This window comes from Pteropus medius, unplaced genomic scaffold, assembly GCF_902729225.1.
Source record: "Pteropus medius unplaced genomic scaffold, Ma_sr-lr_union100, whole genome shotgun sequence".
In the NCBI taxonomy this organism is placed as follows: Eukaryota; Metazoa; Chordata; class Mammalia; order Chiroptera; family Pteropodidae; genus Pteropus; species Pteropus medius.
The window spans coordinates 7,284,987-7,303,980 of NW_024347791.1; the positions used below are offsets into that span (position 1 = coordinate 7,284,987).

At 46.3% G+C, this 18,994-nt stretch overlaps 1 protein-coding gene across 1 annotated transcript in view; it reads left to right on the forward strand.

Moving 5' to 3' along the window:
• The window catches only part of NT5DC3 (5'-nucleotidase domain containing 3), a 50,909-nt gene that overhangs the window by 17,810 nt on the left and 14,105 nt on the right, over positions 1-18,994 (forward strand). The window contains exons 3-9 of the mRNA XM_039877946.1: positions 7,065-7,139; positions 7,602-7,657; positions 13,010-13,100; positions 14,056-14,193; positions 16,233-16,293; positions 16,717-16,819; positions 16,955-17,056. Coding sequence (XP_039733880.1) covers positions 7,065-7,139; positions 7,602-7,657; positions 13,010-13,100; positions 14,056-14,193; positions 16,233-16,293; positions 16,717-16,819; positions 16,955-17,056 — 626 coding nt within the window. The remainder of the gene's footprint in view (positions 1-7,064; positions 7,140-7,601; positions 7,658-13,009; positions 13,101-14,055; positions 14,194-16,232; positions 16,294-16,716; positions 16,820-16,954; positions 17,057-18,994) is intronic.

Genomic DNA, 18,994 nt, shown 5'->3' on the forward strand with positions numbered 1-18,994 from the left:
TACTCCCAGAGGCAGTTCTGATTTTGGGGAGATTCTTCCATGGGTCGAGAAATGTGCTTCATACAGCTTTCAGCATCAGTCTGTCTTCTTTATTCATTCCTTCACACATTCCTTAAACCTTTGTTAAATATCTCTCTGTGCCAAGCCCCGTCACAGAAGCAGGGAGGATGAAGGTGAGAAGGACTCAGGTACTGCCCTTGGACACCCAGCAGCCTAGTAGGGGATCAGTCAGGTAGGCAGATGAATTATGAAGCCACCTGGTGGAGGCCTCTACAGACATCTGGATAGAGGGCGAAGGATGTGTGGAGGATGGTTGGAACAACTTTCTCTGCCAGAGGGAATTGGGAAAACAACAAAAGAAGGTGATATTTCAGCAGTCTGGAAGGAGTGTCTCAGCAAAGGTGGGATGCATGGGGAAGCCTAAAACTGGACTGTTGGAGCAATAGGCTGGGTGTTATGCAGACCAGCTGTTATGCCCCCAAACCTTCTTTATCAGGCCGATTATTCTTAGTTCTTTCAGCCATTCTCATTTGGCCTTTTTTCTGGTCTTTTCATCATCTTGGTCACGCTCCTTTGCGTGTGCTCTGGTTTATCCCTCTCAGATGTGAGACCCTGAACTGGATATGTTACTGCAGGTGGGGTCTGATGGGTGTGGAATAGAGGGAGGCCATCTCCTCCCTCATTCTGGATACCATACCTTTCTTAATGCTGCCAGAATTTCCATTAGTTTTGTATCCTCACCATCGATGCAGTGTATTTCTTGATCTCCTCAGTTTTTGGTGATCAGTGGATTTAATAAGCAGCTCATCTTGTCTTTATGCAAAATACAGAAATGGCATTTGCCAAAAATAACATTCCCTCTAGCCACCAAGCCAACAGCCAGCTTTTTTTAGTTATGGCCACTTTACCAGATGTCAACCCATCTAGCCATTTGCCACACAGCTGCGTTTCTCTGTGTATTCAAAAGACTCTCTCCTGTCTAAGCCACAGCCCTTTCCTTAACTGCAAGGATGGAAGCAGAATAAGAACTAGGTAGTCCTGCGCTTGCTCTCCCGTCTGCCAACCTGTACCACCTCCTCACCACCCTGCTGGGAGATCGAGCTGAAAGGGGTGCTGTGTTGGTGCTGGCTTCCTAGTCCCAGGTCACCTGCAATATTTGCTGTGACTCTGCTATCACTCATAAAGTGAAGGCCATTGTTACTAACAGCACCATCTGTTGATTGTCTGCTAGGTACCAAAAGCACAGGTTCTAGAGCCCGATGTCTGTCTGGGGTTCGAATCTTGGTTTTCACCACTTATTTCGTAGGTAATTTTGAGAAACGCACCTCATTTCTTTGGGCCTCGGTTTCCTCCTCTGTGAAGTGGACATAGTACTTTCCTTACAATGTTATTTTGATAATTAAATGACTTAATTTATGTCAAGTGTGTGGCACATAGAAAACAATAAATGTTAGCTATTACTGTCATTTCTACTCTGCATGACAACCCTGCAAATAGATATTGTCTCTGTTTTATAGCTGAGGAAACCAAGGCTTATGGAATTAAGCCAGTCATTCAAGGCCACAAGACCAGTAGGAGGCAGAACCAGGATTTGAGCTTAGATCTATTTACTTCCAAGGCACAAATGCTCTCTCCTTTATTCCACGTTGCCGCTTGTGGAATTAATAACACCTTTTGTTTGTAGCCTATGGGTTTATTGTTCGCATGAAGATAAAATATTCATGAAGATTAAAAATTTATGAAGATAAACAATTTATGAAATTTGAGAGGTGAAATAGAAAGGTGTAATCATTATGATTAGGAAAGCTTCTAGGTTTAAGATCATTGAAATTTCATTCCCATTGTGTCTGTTTGTTGCTTTGATGAAAGAAATATGTCATAACACTAATTATATCAGGAATATTTATAGCGTCAGTTAGGCTTATGCAGATTTTTCTCTTACTTTGGATTTGAAAAGAATTTTTCTGAGATGCTGCTGGAAGCATTGAGTTTGGAGCCGTTTTTCCTGCCAAAGACTAAATGTACTAGGGATGGAAAGACATCTGCTTTTGAGATGCACAGTAATAGAACAGTAAGTGTGCAATTGAGCATCTTCCCAAAAAGCAAATGTAAAAGTTCCAGCTCCTTCTTAATTACCCTTTTTCTTTTTTTATAAGAACAATTTTTTACAAAAATAGACATAAAAAATACTGGGTAATAACTCTGTTTGTATCTTAATTCCACACGTCCACCAAGGGATGAAAAAGGGAGTGTTAGAAGAGGTCTTGACTTCATGTCTCTGATTCACGCCCTCGTCAGTGTTCCCGATCATTAACTGGCACCGACGTCAACCCAAAACCTGGAGGCCATGACGGGATCCTTGACATCGTCCTGTGTTCCACGCGTGATCTCTCAGCACATGCTGCAGGTCCTCTCTCTCTTTTTAAAAAAATAAACATTAAGAAGAGTTTTAGGTTTACAGAAAATTCTCAAAGGTAATATCAAGAGCTCCTGTCTATGTAGCCCACACCTGGCTTTCCCTGATGTTAATATGTTACATCACTGTGGTACATTGATCACAACGAAAGAACCAATATTAAATTTTACCTACAGTCTGTACTTGGTTCAGATTTCCTTAGTTTTTATCTAATGTCCTTTTCCTCTTCCAGGAGTCCATCCAGGACACCACATTACGTGTAGTTGTCATGTCCCCTGAGGCGCCTCTTGGCTTTGACAGTTTCTCAGACTTTCCTTGTTTTTGATGACCTTGACAGTTTGGGGTATGTTTTAGGATGCCCGTCTCTTGGGATTTGTCTGACGTTTTTCTCATGGTCAGACTGGGGTCATGGGTTTGAAGGAAGAAGACCACAGAGGTGAAGGGCCATGCTCATCACCTCTTATCCAGGCTCCGTGTGCCATCAGTGCGCCATCACCGGTGACGCTGGCCTCGGTCGTCTGGCGGAGGCCGTGTTTATCAGGCCTCTCCATTGTTCACACTTCTTCTCCCTTCTCATGCTGCACTCTTTGGGAGGAAGTCACTCTGCAGCTGTGAGCTCTCTTTTCACTCATTCAGAAGATAATTCATTCAAAATGCGTCCGGACTCAGTCCACTTCTCACCTCCCCCACGGCCACCACCCTGGTCCAAGCGACCTATCGCCTCCCGCCCGACGGTGCAGCAGCTTCCTGACGGGCCTCCCTGCTTCTGTTTCTGCTCCTGAGTCTGCTCTCTATTCAGCAGCAAGAGAGCACCTTTAAATATCAATCATGTCACTCCTGGGCTCCACCCCCTCACGCCTTCCCACCGCGCTTGGAACGACAGAGGCCTTCCGTGCTCCCAGGCCCCTGGCTTCCTTGCCAGCCCCTCCTCCCACCTGCTCCCACTCTGCTCCCACCACACCAGCCTCCCTGCTGCTCCTTGAGCTGCCAGGCGTGTTCCTACCTTTGTGCCTTTGCATTTTGCTCTCGCCATTGCCTCTGCCGTAGAAGGTCTTCCCTGGCTCCAGGCAGCCCAAGGCCTTGCGCCCGATTTTTGTTTTTTTTTTGAGATCTCTGAACCCTTAGACTACATTTCGTTCGCAGTCCTTATCACTACACCGTGTGTTCACTTGTTTACGGTCCGTCTCCTCTTAGTAGAATGGAAACTTCTTAGGGTCACAGACTGTCAGTCTTGCTCATGGCCATATTCCCAGTGCACAAAGCACGTGCTCAGTGAGTACTTGGCGTCTTTGTGGAATCCACAGTGAAGTGAGTATCGTGCTTGGTGTGGTACTGCCGCTGTGATACAGGTCATTTTGCCCCCACTTCATGTTTTGTGTGGATTTTGGGGAGCTGCTGCTTATGCTCTTCTACTCTGTCTCTAATTAGCCTCTAGTTAGGCTCCTTTAAATATCATACTGGGGCCTCTGAAAAACGGATATATTTATAGGCATCTTTACCTCAGGGATCACGGGCAGTGTTGTAATGTTGAGGTCAAGCTGTGGTCAGGGCTCCGTTATTAGCCAGGAAGGGGTGCATGGCCAAGCTGCAGAACTGTAGGAGTCACCCACATGGGAACCCCTGGGTTTTCTGCAGTGTTTTGGTCTTAACTTTCCTTGAGGCTGTAAGAGACATTTCTATAGCATTTTCAGAGTGATCTTTCTCTGTCCACACATACTAGCCTACCCAGATTGCCCCGGGAGTTGGAGCAAATTCAGGTACTGAAGGAAACCAGTCTGGGCCTAAATAAGAAAACTTTTAATAAAAATCTCAAGTAAAAGTCCTTTTATCTATTACTTCCTGCTTCTAGGGATAACAGTAATCTTTATGACACATTGGGTGAGTCATGTTTTTCAGGGTGGTGGAAAGTTTCTAAACTATGAAGAGTCCAGAAAACCTAGCCGTAGGCCATTGGAGAGAAGTGTGACATCCTGGCCGATGTGAGCAGCTTTGACTTCCTTGACTGGATGTTGCCATGAGCAGTTATTCCTAGAGGTTCTGCGTGTGTGTGTGTGTTGGAAAGGGGCCGTGCAGTTATTCCTAGAGGTGCTGTCGTGTGTGTGTGTGTGTGTGTGTGTGTGTGTGTGTGTATTGGAAAGGGGCCGTGAGGTCATTTAGGACTTGGCTGCTTGAATGGGGAAGTACAGCTTAGGGGCAGGAGCGGAGCGTAGAAATCACCCCAGTTCAACCAATTGATTTCCCATGTGAAGGAGAGGCCTGGCGAGGTTAAGGGACTCACCTGAAGTCCTCCAGGAGCGCAGCAGCAGCTTGTGGGGCCGGTCTGACAGCCCAGCCTCCCGATGCCCCGTCCTACAAAGCAACGCAGTGTTCTCCAATGCGTGCCGGAGTCGGCCCTGGCTCCCCGCAGGAACCTTTTAACTCAGTCCTTTCTGCTTTCACGTAAGGTAGGACTAATGTTATTCTTACCTTGTAGTTGAGAGAACTGAGGCCTAGAGAGACAGGTGACCTTGCCTAAAGTCACCCAGGTAGCACATAGTAAGACTAGAAGTTGGCCTGTGTTCTGCATCATGACTTGTCCTGTGGAGACTCTTTCAGCCACTTCTGTCAGGTTTCCAGGTCATCTACTTTGGTCTCTGGACCATTTGAAAAACCATTGTGTATCTATCAGGAGTGGCTCCCCAAGAATACACAGTGACAGCGACAGGCAGGGGAATGTGAGTGGGCGTGGGGCCATGTCTCAGTGTGATGTCTTGTGTCCTGTTGGGGAGCCCAGATAAGCCCTGTTCAAGGAAGGAGCCCCAGACTTTGCAGCAGGCCATGGACAGAGCGTGTATGCTCTCCTATTCGCATCCCGTCTCTCGGCTAAAGTAGCACAGAACCGTGAGTCCCCCCAGCAAAGTCACTGAGCCCTCTGGGTGGCGGTACCAGCTGTCACAGGAGGCAGTGAGCATCCAGCATGGCGGCTCAGTGTTGGGCTAGCATTGATTGCAGGGTGGTTGGGATGGACTTGGGCGGGACCCGGACCTGGCTTTGAGTACTGGCCTGACCTCTGTTTATCTTTGCGATTCTAGGCAGGCTCCTCGGCCCTCCTTCTCAGGTTAGTCAACAGTAAAATGGACATGGGGTACCTCTTTCATGCTGGGGAAGTAAGGAGCAAATAAAGTCACAGAAAGTGTTTAGAACAGTGTGTGGCACATGGCCAAGACTCAACAAAAGCCTCTCTCTCAGAAACCCCTTATTTGTCACTCCTGAGTTGAAAGGGGACTCCAGAGGTGTGGGGTCCTGAAGCCTCACTTTGGTTGGCAGGAGTCTGGTGCCGTGTGTTAAGTTCCGGGTGTGTGTATATTAAGTACGATAGTGAACAAAGAGAATCTTGCAGTGTTCAGAATTCTTGGGAACGCCCCTGAGTGGCAGTGTCATGTAGCGACTTCTTGGTATACGTGGCAGGTGTCAGACAGATGAACCCAAATGTGACATTTGAGTCAGCACTTTGTGCAGCTTGAATTGAAAACTTGCTGCGTGCGGTTCTGCCTGGTGGTACCGGGAAATGTTCCCATGCCAGCGTGACTCTGGCCGTGAAAAGGAGCCATGTGTCCGTGCAGATGGGTTTCTCGTGCCTCCTGATCATCGCCTCAGTTTTTACTGAAGCAGTTTATGTCACAATTGGAAAGTTCTGGTGGCACAGAATCGATGTTCCGCCCTGCAGGTTTGTGCTCTGCGGGCGGAGGGGGCTGGGTGGAGGGGAGAGCAGGGGCAGAGGCCAGAGCCTGACTCCTTGCCCACCACGCCCCAGCTGTGTGGTCCAGGCCTGGTGGTTTTATCTGGTGCCTCAGATGTCCTGTCTGTAAAATGGGAGTGGCAGGGCCCGCAGTGCTCGGTACATCAGTTCTGTCAGTGGAGTAGCTAGTGTTCTTATTCTGAGCAGTAGATAAGGAGGGAGCTGGGATTTTCACATAGTTTGAGGACCGGTTTAATAACCAGGAAGTATCAGGGGAGCCGAGCTGCCTCCAGAAGTCGTGCACGTTCTGAGTCAGAGCATTGGAGCAATAACTCGGAACCACGTGCTGAGAAGGGGCCTCTGCAGGCCCGAGTGGGAGGGGGCTGCACCGACAGCTGTGGGGTCCGGCCCCTCCAGTCATGGAGGATGAGCAGTGGCCAGCCGTCCAGGTGAGAAGAACGATGAAAACAATATGGAGGGGCCTCTCTGAAAACTTTTCAGCTTGAGTCTCTCCATGAAACCTGGTAGTAGGTTCATCGGGGGCTGTGACATGCGGGTGCTCGAAGGTGAGCTTGATGGATGATGGTCGACAGTGTGTTAAAGGAGGTAGAGGCAGATGGGCTCTCAGGGATCGGGGAGTCTAGATGCAGAGGGAAAGGGGGGAGGGGGCAGTTAGGATCAGAGAAGTTGGGGAGATGAGGCCTCGCCTGTGATGGGCAGATCAACAGCAAGTGAGGCAGGAGGGAGGACTCTGGGGCCAGGAGGTTCTCCTTCCGGAAGCAGAAGGACACGATGTGGTCTGCCCCTTTTGACCCCACCTTCCCGGCCAAGTGCGTTAGCCACCTCGGCCTTTGTACGAGGGCCACATCTGGACACTACCTTGAACTTAGTACATCGTTAGCTAAAACGGGTTCTTTTCTTTCTTTTTAGTATCCTATGGAAATCAGGAAGTATGAGTACGACCCCAGTTTTGCAATTCGTGGACTGCATTATGATGTGCAGCGGGTAGGTTTAATTCTCATGTGTTTCTTCAGTTTAACGGTGTTTGGGAATAAAATGTACTCTTGGTGTTTTTCTTTGCTCAACACATAAATTGATTTAAAATGTTCTTTTGGGCTACAGAAATGAATTACTCAAAACATCTTTGGAGTAAGTCTTTTTCAAGAGACTACATATTAGAAAAGCATGAATACATTTAGCAATTTGGGAGATACCATTTATTCCCAGTATCCCTTTTTGGTGTTTTGAGTTGCCAGTTGTCACATCTTTTTTTTTGCCAATAGGCCATTTCCTTAATGAATTGCACAGTACCTCTAATCAGCAAGCAAACCTTTCGGAAGCACACAGTGTGCTCCCTTGTTATGACAACTTAAATGCGGATGGGGTTTATAGTGACACTAGAATTCTCATTAAATATGGAAATTGTTGTGCATTATTTACGTGTGCCTGTTGTTTATGTTTTTGAAGGCAATACTGATGAAGATTGATGCTTTTCATTACATCCAGCTGGGAACTGTCTATAGGTAAGGGTAAGAGGAGGCAAATTTAATTCACCCAAAGTAACCAAGTGGCTTTGAGTTTCAAGACCCACTGACTGTTGAGTGACGAGGAGGGCTGCAGTGTGTGTGTTGGGGAATCATTTCCTCCCTCCCTCCCTCCCTCGTTCAAGATATTCATCGGGGCCGGCTGCCATGGTAGATGCTGACGGTTTGGCTCATAAGCGTGTTCTCAGGGAGCTCGGGGTGAAGGGCGAAGCCACACACATAAACCGGTGACTGCAGTCCGGAGTGACCAAGGTGACGATGGACATGTGCTGAGACAATCAGGAGCTCTCTGGAGGACTCTGTGAGAGGACTGGCTTTCTGGAGGCGATGGCCGGCCAGCTGAGTTTGTGTCCTGGAGAGGAGGTTTGGGTGGGGAGGGGTGTTGGAGTGAGTGAGCACATTCTTCTTTCCACGGTGGTCATCGAGTGGTTTGGATATTAAGACTTTTCTTGTGTTGGAATTCGTAGAAGCACTTAGCTCAGTCAGCAGTCTTTGTAACGTTGAAAATGAAGGTTTTTACTTTTTTCTCATTCTTAAATTCGTGTGGGATTTAGGAGTGCGGTTTCCGTCTAGATTCACATAAGGTACCTTAAGAGATGTGTATATCTCACAGATTCTTTGCTGAAGTTAATATTTGTTTATACAAGTAACACACACACACGGTTATAATCAAATAGGACTAAAAATGCCATAGCGGACAACAGCATCCTCTGTCCTCCCTCCCCCACCCACACCCCTTAAACTCTTCTTGAATTAAAGCATTTTTCTCCTTCCTGTTTCTAGTGAATATACTCATTCTCCTGTTTCCTAATTTGTTAATTCTGAGCATCGTCCCTGCTATGAGAGACGAGGATTCGGTTCTCTTGCACGCACACCCTCTTCTCCGGCCTCGTTCTTCTCACCTCGATAAGATCTTTGTATCTGGGTATATATGACCGACCATCATTGTTTGCCCTGCGATTATTTGTTCCTGGTACAGTGTTAGGTCTTTCTTAGATTTCATAATAACCTCACTTTTTATTTGCTTAGTTTTCAGTGTAGGTATCTCTCGTTTTTCTAAATGCTCCATCACTAATATCAAGCATGCATTTATTTCCCAACAATTCATATATTTTATGTAACCTGTCGTTTACTTTTTTAAAAAGTTGACAACTGCCTCTTGCTCTGATCTCCACTGATGGCTCATCCTTGGACTTGTGTTCGCCTCTTTTCCTGTCCTTTGGTTCCCATTGCTTCTTTCCAGCTTTACGCCCTCATCTTGCTGGAGCACATCCTCTAGGAGCTGCCTGGTGTCCTGAAGGGCTGAGACTTTCTGGGATCTGTGGTGGTTCATCAGTTCTTCCCTTTGGTGTCCCCTTATAAGCCCCTGTTCTCAGTGTTGCTAAGTCAGGTGCCTCCTTTTCATCTGCGATTTGACTTCCAAAAACATGTTGAAATGTCTCGTTTATTGACATCTTGGCTCTCATTTTCTTTACTTTTTGAGCAATTTATACCCAACTCTTTTATTGTCATTGAATGGTGTTTCTGGAGGGAGAAGAGGTGGTGGTGGTGAGGAGAATAACAATAATCTTAGTAATAATAAATAGCAATTAATAAATATTGAGTCTTGCTATGGGATACACACTGCCACACTGCCATTTATTTGCTTTAATGCATTCGATCCTAAAAATAACCTTATGAGGTAGAGGTAGGTACTTATTAGTCCCAGAGATGTTAAATAACTTGCTTAAGGCCACACAGAGGAAGAATTCAGACCCAAGCAGTGTGGCTCCAGAGTCTGTGCTCTTGGCCCACATGCAGTATGGACTTCCCGAAAGTGCGAGTGATAACTAGAAGTCCCTGAGCAGATCTTTCGATTTATTTCTCCATCTGTGTTTCTACCATCAGCCCCCTGACTCAGACACTCATTCCTTCTCTTCTGGGCCTCACAGTTACCTGCCGTGAGATCCCTCCTGGACATCGTTGCTCAACTGATTTACCTAAAACACTGCCCTCCACCAACCCCTCCTCTCTCCTGATATCCTGGATGGCTGCTCACCGTCTAGAGAATAGAGCCCAAACCCCTTAGGTTTTCTGCCAACCTTCACTTCCTCTTCTTTTGTACATAGCTCCTTCGCTTCTTGGATTGGTTAAGCCTCTGTGGCAAGCGACTGAAACCCAACTCAAACTGGCTTAAACAAAAACACAGTGTTGGCTCACTCATGGTGCAGTCTGAGGACCGAGCGGTTGCAGGTTCGGCTGGCTCCAGGGGCCAGATAGTTATGGTCGGACCTCCTTCTCGCTCTTGGCCCTCTCGCTCTCGGGGTTGGCCCCCTCTCAGGCAGGCCCCTCTCTGTGGTGACCCTGGCAATACCGGGCTTCCATCCCACCAGCTCCAGGTTGACAGGAGAGGAGGAGTTTCTCACCAGTTTCCACCAGTCTCAGAGGGAGCAGATGTCGGGCAGGTGCAAACAACACACATAGTCCTTTCCTCCGAGTTCTCCTTTCTCACTGCTCGGCATCTGTTCACACTGGCGTCTGCCAGGAAACCGATTTCTTTCCTCTCTGCTTCTCGGAATCTCACTCATCCTTCCTTCAGGGCTGACTTGTGGTGAGGCCTCTCTTCACCCCTCAACCCGAAATGGTCTTTTTCTCTTCTCTTCTATGGTCACATGATCTTGTGGCTCCTCTAATTGTCTTATCTCATCTATAGATACCTTCGCCGCTGTGATAAGGCGCATGGAAAGGCGAGGCAGGAGGATCCAGCGAGGCATTTGGAGGAGAAGGGAGTGTTCAGCTTTAGGACCTGGGAAGATCGCTTTGCGCTCAGTGCTGAGGGTGTGGCGGGCTGAGGCAGCAGGGGTGCATGGGTGGGCTCTGGAGTCACACTCCTTGAGTGTAAACCCTGGCCCCACCGCTCACATGCGTGTGGCCTTGAGCAAACTCTTGACCTCTCAAAGCCTTGGTTTGCTCCTCTGCAAACTGGGCATGCTTCCAGCTTGTCTTACAGATTAAAGCATGCTTGGAACAGTGCCCAAGGCACTCACACTACAGGCATGCATAAACGTCTTCTCTTTCTTTTCCCCTCAAAAGGGGTAATGGATGAGTGGATGGCTGGGAAGCATGCTTCTGCCTCAGCCTCGCTTGTTTCTGAGACCCGCTGCATGTGAGTGAATTTTACGTTTTGGGTTGTGGGAGTGAGCGCCTTTGGGCAGAGGAGGCGGCAGACTGGCTCTCCACTGCTGTCCCATTTTGTACCCACATTCCCAGTTCTTAATTAGAACCTTGAGAAAAGCTAGGGTTGGTCGTTCCCATCACAGTCCCACCAGCAAAACTTTGACAGTGCTTACCGTATACCAGTTACTTTTCTGTATACAGTAGCTCATTTAATCTCAGGAACACCGGGAAAGAGGTACTATTATTGTTCCCATTTTTAAAATGACATGGAGACCTGGACACGTTAAATTCCTTGTTCAGGTAATACCCCTAGTAATTAAGGGAGCCGGGATTTGAACCCCAGGCAGGACTTGTTCAGATCTGTGCTTTTAACCTGTATATGTCTCATAACCGCACAGGGCTGTGTAAAGTAGTTTTCATTTTGATTTCAGTGTTGTTTTAGGCTGCATTCAGATACGGTGACAGGCCGCCTTAGCTGGTCAAAGTAGTTCTGCGTGGTGCTCCATCTGCCTCCTGCAAAATTCAGTTGGCTGTAGCAGACTGATTTCTCTGCTCCTTTTGAGTGGACATTTGGTTACTTAGGCCTTAAGGGTACAGCTCGTGTGGCCAGGTGCCTGTGACTGTTTAAAGGTAGCAGTGGCTTCTGAAGGCCTGGGCTGAGCCTAGTGTGGAGGCAGAGGATTCACTCACCTGGCACAGTTCTTTTACTTTTGTATTTTCTTTCTAAGTGTTAGGGCCTTAGGAGTGTGCACGCCTGACTGCTGCCGCTTTAGCAGGAGCTGTTTGCCAAGTTCACTGTCGAGAATGATCTGGCTTAGTGCCAGTATCTTATCTGATTTCTGGAGCAAAGATAAACGGAAATAGTGCCTCTTTTGTTTTCAAAGGCTAGTAGTAGTGGTAACAAGTTAATTATGATTGGAGACAAAATATTGATGAATCCACTCAGGTCTTTTTAAAAGTAATATGAGGGTGGAGAATGAAGGAAAGAGTCTGCAAATATATTTTCATTGAAGTTACATATCAAACAAATTATATTTTATATGTACTTTAACACTGGCCAAGTGATTTTGAATGCTTAGCAACCTATCCGTATTAGTTATTAGAATTCTTATTGAATTATTTATGCTCTCATCGTAGCTCAGCGTGGTGTTTCCATCATTCATTCATTCTGTGGTTTCCTCATCATGGAGTCTGTTTTGCAAGCACCTTCTCTTCTAGAGAAGGGATAGATGAGCAGCGTTTCCCTTCATAACACTCAAGAGTAGGCGATTCCAGGTGAGGAGATATTAGGTCATTGAGTCCCAGGTGAAAGCACCTGCTCACAGTGCTGGTGGCAGAGGCAGGGGTGAAATCTAGCCACTCTGACTCCAAAATTTATTTTTCCCTGTGTATGGAGGAGCTGGATTCATTTGCAGATTATCCTGCAGCTCCTGGAGGCGGGTAGACGGGTGGACATTATCTTGGCTTTTCGCAGATAAGGAAACTGGCCTTCACTGTCGAGCAGTGTTTGGGTCACATCTCTCAGGCAGTGCCCAGGCTTCCCGCCTTGTGTCATAAGGTTTAGTCCACCCACGCCCCGTGCATGACTTTTTCCATCTCAGCACTGAGGGTAGAGTATCAGAGGGCACGAGGTTGATGGAGACAGAACCAGCCATTCTCTCCCTAATGTAGTAAAAACATTAAAAAGAAAAACACCTCGAAGCAAGTCATTAGGAAGCCTTATATCTTGTCAAGGGAGGCAGTGTGACGTAGTGGTTGTAGAGCCACAAAGCCAAAGAGCCAGTCCCGACTCATCACTTTCCACTTTGGTGACCCTGGGTAAGTGTATGACTTTTCTGTGCCTCGGTTGCCTCTGCTGGAAGAAAGAAGAAAAGTGCCTCCCTCCTAGGATTGCTCAGAATTAAGTGAAGGACTATGGAATTCATATGTCTGGCATATAGTAGGTGCCATGTGGTAGTAGCTATTATTTTTTTCTCTTATTACCAGTAGAATGGCAGCAGTAGTAATAGTAGTAGCATCTTGTCTGTCTGTAGCAATTACCGGTGACACACCTCACCTCCTTGTGACAGCAACGTCTTGCACCTCAGTCGAAAAATCCTAGCAGTTGCCAGAAATCTGAAAATCATTGCTGTCTATAGCTGAGCTCTTTAACTGCACTGCCTGTCATTTTCCCAGAGGCCTCAGTGTTGTCCCTGATGAAGAAGTCATTGAAATGTACGAGGGGTCCCATGTGCCTTTGGAACAGATGAGCGACTTTTATGGAAAGGTAATGAGAAATGCTTATTTATTAATTTAAAGCAGCCTGTCTTTTTCCTTATCGAAACATGGCCCGGGAGATGTAGGGTGCTGAACTCTAGGCTCTTTGAGTGGTCATAGGGAATTGACAAGGGATTTGGGGATAGTTTTGAGAGACCCTGGGTTTGAGAGAGAATGGTATATTAGCGGCTCTCGGAGTTCTTTGATGATTCTCCTTTCATAGTCTTTTCCTCCTCATCTGACGAGGGCTTACACCTTCCTTGTACTTACCCATTTGCCACCACCTGCCTGGTGTGTCCCCACTTTCTGGATTAAGTCCTTGGAGGCTGTGCTGTCACCTCCCCTGGGATTGAGGACAGCAGGTTACTCTGTGCCTGAAGGGAAACCTCTGCTTTTCTAACTCTCGTGGCTCTCTTTCCTCTCTGACTTTTCGTTTCTTGTCTTATCAGAGGCATGCTTTTATCTGTATGACCAAAATGCAGTGGAAGATGCCCAGTCAGCTGGTAAACCGAGTATTCTAATTCGCAGGCATTCAGAGAAAGGCTCTTTTTTAAGCTCTCACACGGGCTGTGTGAGGTGCTCAAACTCAGGAGCGTTAGGTGGCTTGTTCTGCCAGTCCACGGGCTGTAGTCTGTTAGCTTGTGCTCCTCTGTGCTTGATGAGAGAGTGTGAGCTGGGAGTTGGATGGGGCACAAAGGAGGGAGGAAAGGGAAAGATGGTTAGACTTTTGGGGGGGAATTGGGCATTTCCTTGGATGCACCAGTTAACACTTGCGCAAGATGTCAGCTCTGCCATGAATGATGAGAGACGAGGTGAACATTTTTACTTTTAAACATAAGAATTTTCCTTTTTTCATGGAGAGGGGTCCAGATATTGACCAGAATCCTCCTCAGTAAACGTAAAGCCTAGCTCTGCCAAGGTGCTGGCCTCCGTTTCTAAAGTACCCCCTCCCCTCTCCCCTGCAGAGTTCCCATGGAAACACCATGAAGCAGTTCATGGACATCTTTTCGCTGCCGGAGATGACCCTCCTGTCCTGCGTGAACGAATACTTCCTGAAGAACAACATTGACTACGAGCCCGTCCACCTGTACAAAGATGTCAAGGTTGTGTCCACAGCGAGAGATTACGATGCCGCATCCTTTCCAGCGAAGTAACAGAATCCTTAGCCTCCTTTGTAGGTTAGGAGTTCGAAGTAGCCCCTGGCTGGGGACTCTTGTATTTGCAGTTTATCCCTGAAAATTCTAAGAAAGATGTTACGTTAGGAGAATTAGAGATCAGTCAAATTCGTTGTTAAGAGTATGCTCATGTTGTTACTTGGATTTCTAATTCTTTCTGACTGAAGGCCAGGTCCAGGGCACCCGGTCGGTGGTGGAGGGGGTGGCGAGCGGAGGTGGGGGCCCAGCCTGTACCCAGCTCACCCCCAGCGTACCCTCAGGGAGGGGTGACTCTTCACACACACAGAGAGGGCATGCACGTCTCAGACCGTGGCCCAGGGACTGCAGCTGCCCAGAGGTGCTCCCTTTTTCTCCTGCACACAGAGGGTCTACATAGGCTTTCCGAGGCCCTTCCGAAGCTGCAGGAATCCAGTCGGAGAGGGATACAGACAAATATAAATATTTAGGTGCATGTATACACACCTCGTCTATATAACTTTTATTTATATATTTTAATTCATATTCACATGTGTTTATGTACTCTTTAAGGTGTCTGAACTTTTTTCAGAACTTGAAATTGATTATGTATAATTTAATGTGTATATTTCTAAGCACTTATAAATGTATTTATATTAATATATATTTAAATATCTTTTTTATATTCATATTCATATATTACTATGTTTTTATTCTATGTTATGACTAGTTTAAAATTTCGAATGCCCAAATCATGGGTTTTAGGAAGATAAAAGATGAATTGTAGTTTCCCAACATCAGTCTGGTGTTATTTGAACTAAATTGCAATATTTAGTTTCTGGTCTCCTTTTTGTGCACACAAATACTTCATCTTCAAGAATCTTTAAGAATCACTTGTAGTTATGTAACCCTTTGCACTCAGGAGGAGCGCTGTTTATTTGAAACTTCAGTTTTTACTAGTATTACTGTCACCAATAGTGAACATGTATGCAGAGTTTACTATGTTTTAGGAACTGTTTTCTGAGTGCTTTATGCGTATTAACTAATTAAAACCCTCATAATGCTCACTTGAGGTAGATACTATTATTATCATCACTCTCATTTTATAAAGAAATTGAGGCACAGAGAGATTGAGTAACTTGCCCAAGGTCACACAGCTAGTAAGTAGCAGAACCTGGATTTGAAGCCAGCAAGTTTGGTCTGGCTTATTCTTAACCAGTGCTTTCTGCCCATGCGAAGTTGAAACAAGCCTGTGCTGGAAGGAAATCGAGGTTATAGTCCAGAGATGCTCACTCTTGACAGAAATCTACCAATTCTCCAAGGCTTATGGCCCAGTTTGCCCGCAGCCCAGTCCCCTGCCATAGGCTCCAGGAAGTTTCCATGTGGCCCCAGGAGTGCCACCTGTGTAAAAGACCTGCTCATTGCCACCTGGGAGCTGGGCTGTGCTCTGACACCTGCCAGGCATCAGGCTGCCACACCCCTGGGCCTGCAGAGGGGTTAGCTGCCACCTCCTCGTGTCTGCTGGCTGGACCATGTCTCCGCCTGAGTTACGATCTCATTGACAGTTCCCGCCTCATTGGTAGCACTGAAGAAGGGAGGATCCTGTCATTGGTCCCTGCCTCTTCTTCTAGATTACTGAACCTGTTGTTGGGGTCTAGGGAAGGGTGCAAAGGTGAAAAGAGCAATAATGCTCTTTGTCCAGGTGACCTGGAATCATTTGTTCATGATACTGCATGAAAGTTACGGTTTATCACTTGGGGCTTTAATTCAGAGTGATCTACACAAATTATCTCCTCCAAGTGACCCTTTTGAAAATTGCATTGGAAACTACCACTATCACCATGGAAATGTAAGTTTTCCCCATGGGAGCCACCTATGATAAATGAACCAGAATTCAGATTTCATTTAGTGCTTGGGTTGCCAGGCTTCAGAAGACAGACGTTCTCATGGAATGCCATTTCGCTTGTACTCAGGCTAATACGTTCACTGATTAAAAATGTATCTTTTGACAGGATTCAATTCGAGACGTGCACATCAAAGGGATCATGTACAGAGCCATCGAGGCGGATATTGGTATGTACCCAGCATCATTGTGAAGATCGTCTCAGCCTTGCCCTTCGCCCTGCGATGATGCAGGCATTTTGCTTTCATTCCGGGTGCTGAGCACCTTTCTGAGGGCTGGGCAAGGACCCTGCATCCTTGCGCCTCAGCCATCTCCCTCCCCTTTGCCTCAGAACTTGACGTGGTCCTGACTCAGAAGGAGAGGCGCTGGCAGCTGTAGCCACTTAGTGTTTCCCTCTTAGACAGAGGAGGCAGGTTCTTGGCTACTGATGCACCAGACACCAGTGGACCACCCTGAACCAAGCTCCCTTACGACTTCTTTCTCTTCCTCCAAGTGCCCTTGACAGCGCTGGACCCGTCAGCCCCAGTTAGCAAGCACTTGCAGATTGAGGGACTTCATGCTGAATCTGTGTGTGACTTTTCTCTTGCTCTTAGAAAAGTACATCTGCTACGCCGAACAGACCCGCGCAGTGTTGGCCAAACTGGCTGATCACGGCAAGAAGATGTTTCTCATCACCAATAGCCCCAGTAGCTTCGTGTAAGTTGCTCTGTGTTTCCTGGCTAGCTTCCAGCTCACTTGTGTTGCGTTTAATAGTTGGAAATTTGAAAGAAAAAGTTGCAAAAAAACAGCTAATTCCTTTAATGTTAGACTCACCTAGCTGACCTGTTCCAGGGACAAAGGGATGAAGTATATCGTTGGAAAAGACTGGAGGGACCTGTTCGACGTGGTCATCGTTCAGGCCGAGAAGCCAAACTTCTTTAATGATAAGCGGAGGTGAGTGTCTGTCTTTTTAGGGGACTAGATTTTGTTCCTTTGTTGCTGTGGATGCTTACGTAGTGTGTCTTGGTGAAATCTAAGTAGGAAAATCACAAGCATCTGAGCTGACAGTGTTTGATTTTTTCACCCTTCTAGCAAATAATTACAAAGAGGATGCTATTAACTCACAGCAGACACCTTGCCTGCATTGAAAGCGTTCTCGGTTCAGCTTGGCCTGCCTCGCTCCTGTGAGTCAGGCTTTAGGAGAGTGACTGACAATAAGGAAAAACCCAGACCTAATCTCACTTGGTAAATTAGATCTCTTGATGCAGACGCATTGTGCCGCATCAAAACAGCAGCAGCAGCAAACCACCTGGTGGGTCGCTCTTTAAAGAGAGCTCTAAACAATGCCTTTAAACTTGCAATTGGATTTTGTACATCTTCTCTGTGACACAGGTTTTATGTCAGGTTTTGGAGCAAATCTCTACCGAGACTTGTAGAATGTCTTTCTGTCTCAGTAGCCTTGGGCAGTAGGGGAGCCAGGAAGCTTTGGGTTGTCACGGTAATTGGAGTGTGCCCTTAGGATTTAGTGGGTTGGGGGTATCTCGGATCCTAAAATATCTTCTAATGTGTGGAACAGACATTCACCAAGAGTCGTTCCCCGCCAAATGTAGATAGGGAGTTACAGTATGGGGGTTATAAAAATAACTCATATTTGTATAACAATGACATATTTTTGAAACACTTGACCCACATTAAGCTGTTTTGCACTTGGTAATCAGGCAGCCTTTCCCTCTCTGTTAGGTGCTGTATAGCATCATAATACGGTGTTCTGTAGTTAGTGTTGAATGGATTAAATCCAGTTTTCCAAGTGTTACAGTGGCTCCTGGAAGAAGAAGCAAAGCCAAGAACCATCTGCAGAGACTGAGAATTCAAGGGAATGAAGGAGAAACTAGAGAGGTGATCAAAAACAGCTGTATATACCAGCTTGCTTCTTGGTCAGTCGCTGATAACGTGCTCTCTCGAATTTTATTAGAGTCTAGGGTGTAGGCAGAAGCTCCTCATCGCTCCTTTCGCCCTGGGCCCCCTCCCTTGTCATGTTTACACACGGTGGCAGAACAGTGTCTCGGGCTCCTTTCCTGGGGGGTGTTGCGGGGTGGTTCCCAGCACAGTTTGCTCCCTCACTGCACCCATTTATTTTGCCTCCGTTCCGAATGCCTGGAACAGGAGCCGAATAATCCTCCACCCGTCTCCTCCCTGGGTTATTTTATAACGATGAAGGTCAGAAACAACATAAAGGAGCATCCATCTCAGGGGATATTATGCAGCTATAAAAATGATGCATGAGAAAAGAAAAACAGTGAGCGTGTTTATGGCAATAAATGATGTATGAATAACATGCAGTTACATGAGAACTTGGCTTACAACATTAGAGAAAAAAAAGATATTGTCAGTAAACCCAAACGATCCTCATTTTTATGTTCATTAAAAAAGATAGGTACAAAGACCGAAAGACATCTCCTGAAACGGTTAAGTGTTTATATCTAGGTATACCTACGTACTGGAATGATGGGTGATTTTCTCCATTGTATTTTTCTGCATTTTCCAGGATTTTTTTGCAGCAAGTTAATATTTTTCCAATGAGGAAAAAAAATCCAAATAAGCATTACCTTAGAAAATTTCATAGGCAAACAAACCCCTCGTCCTTTGGACTAGCACCTCCAGGGTGAGGAATGAGGCTTTATTCTTATTTCCCACTTTCCATCATAAAATGGTACACCTGGTCCTCTGATTGATTTTATATCTAGAGTGGCTGAATTTCAGGTGCAAAGCTGGGTAAGTTATACTACTAAGGCAGTATTTCCATATGCTTTTACGCTTTTTTTTGTGTGTGTGAAACAGTTTTTGCAGAAAATGTTTCCTGTACAGTGAAATAAATTTGGGAAATCTGGGTTA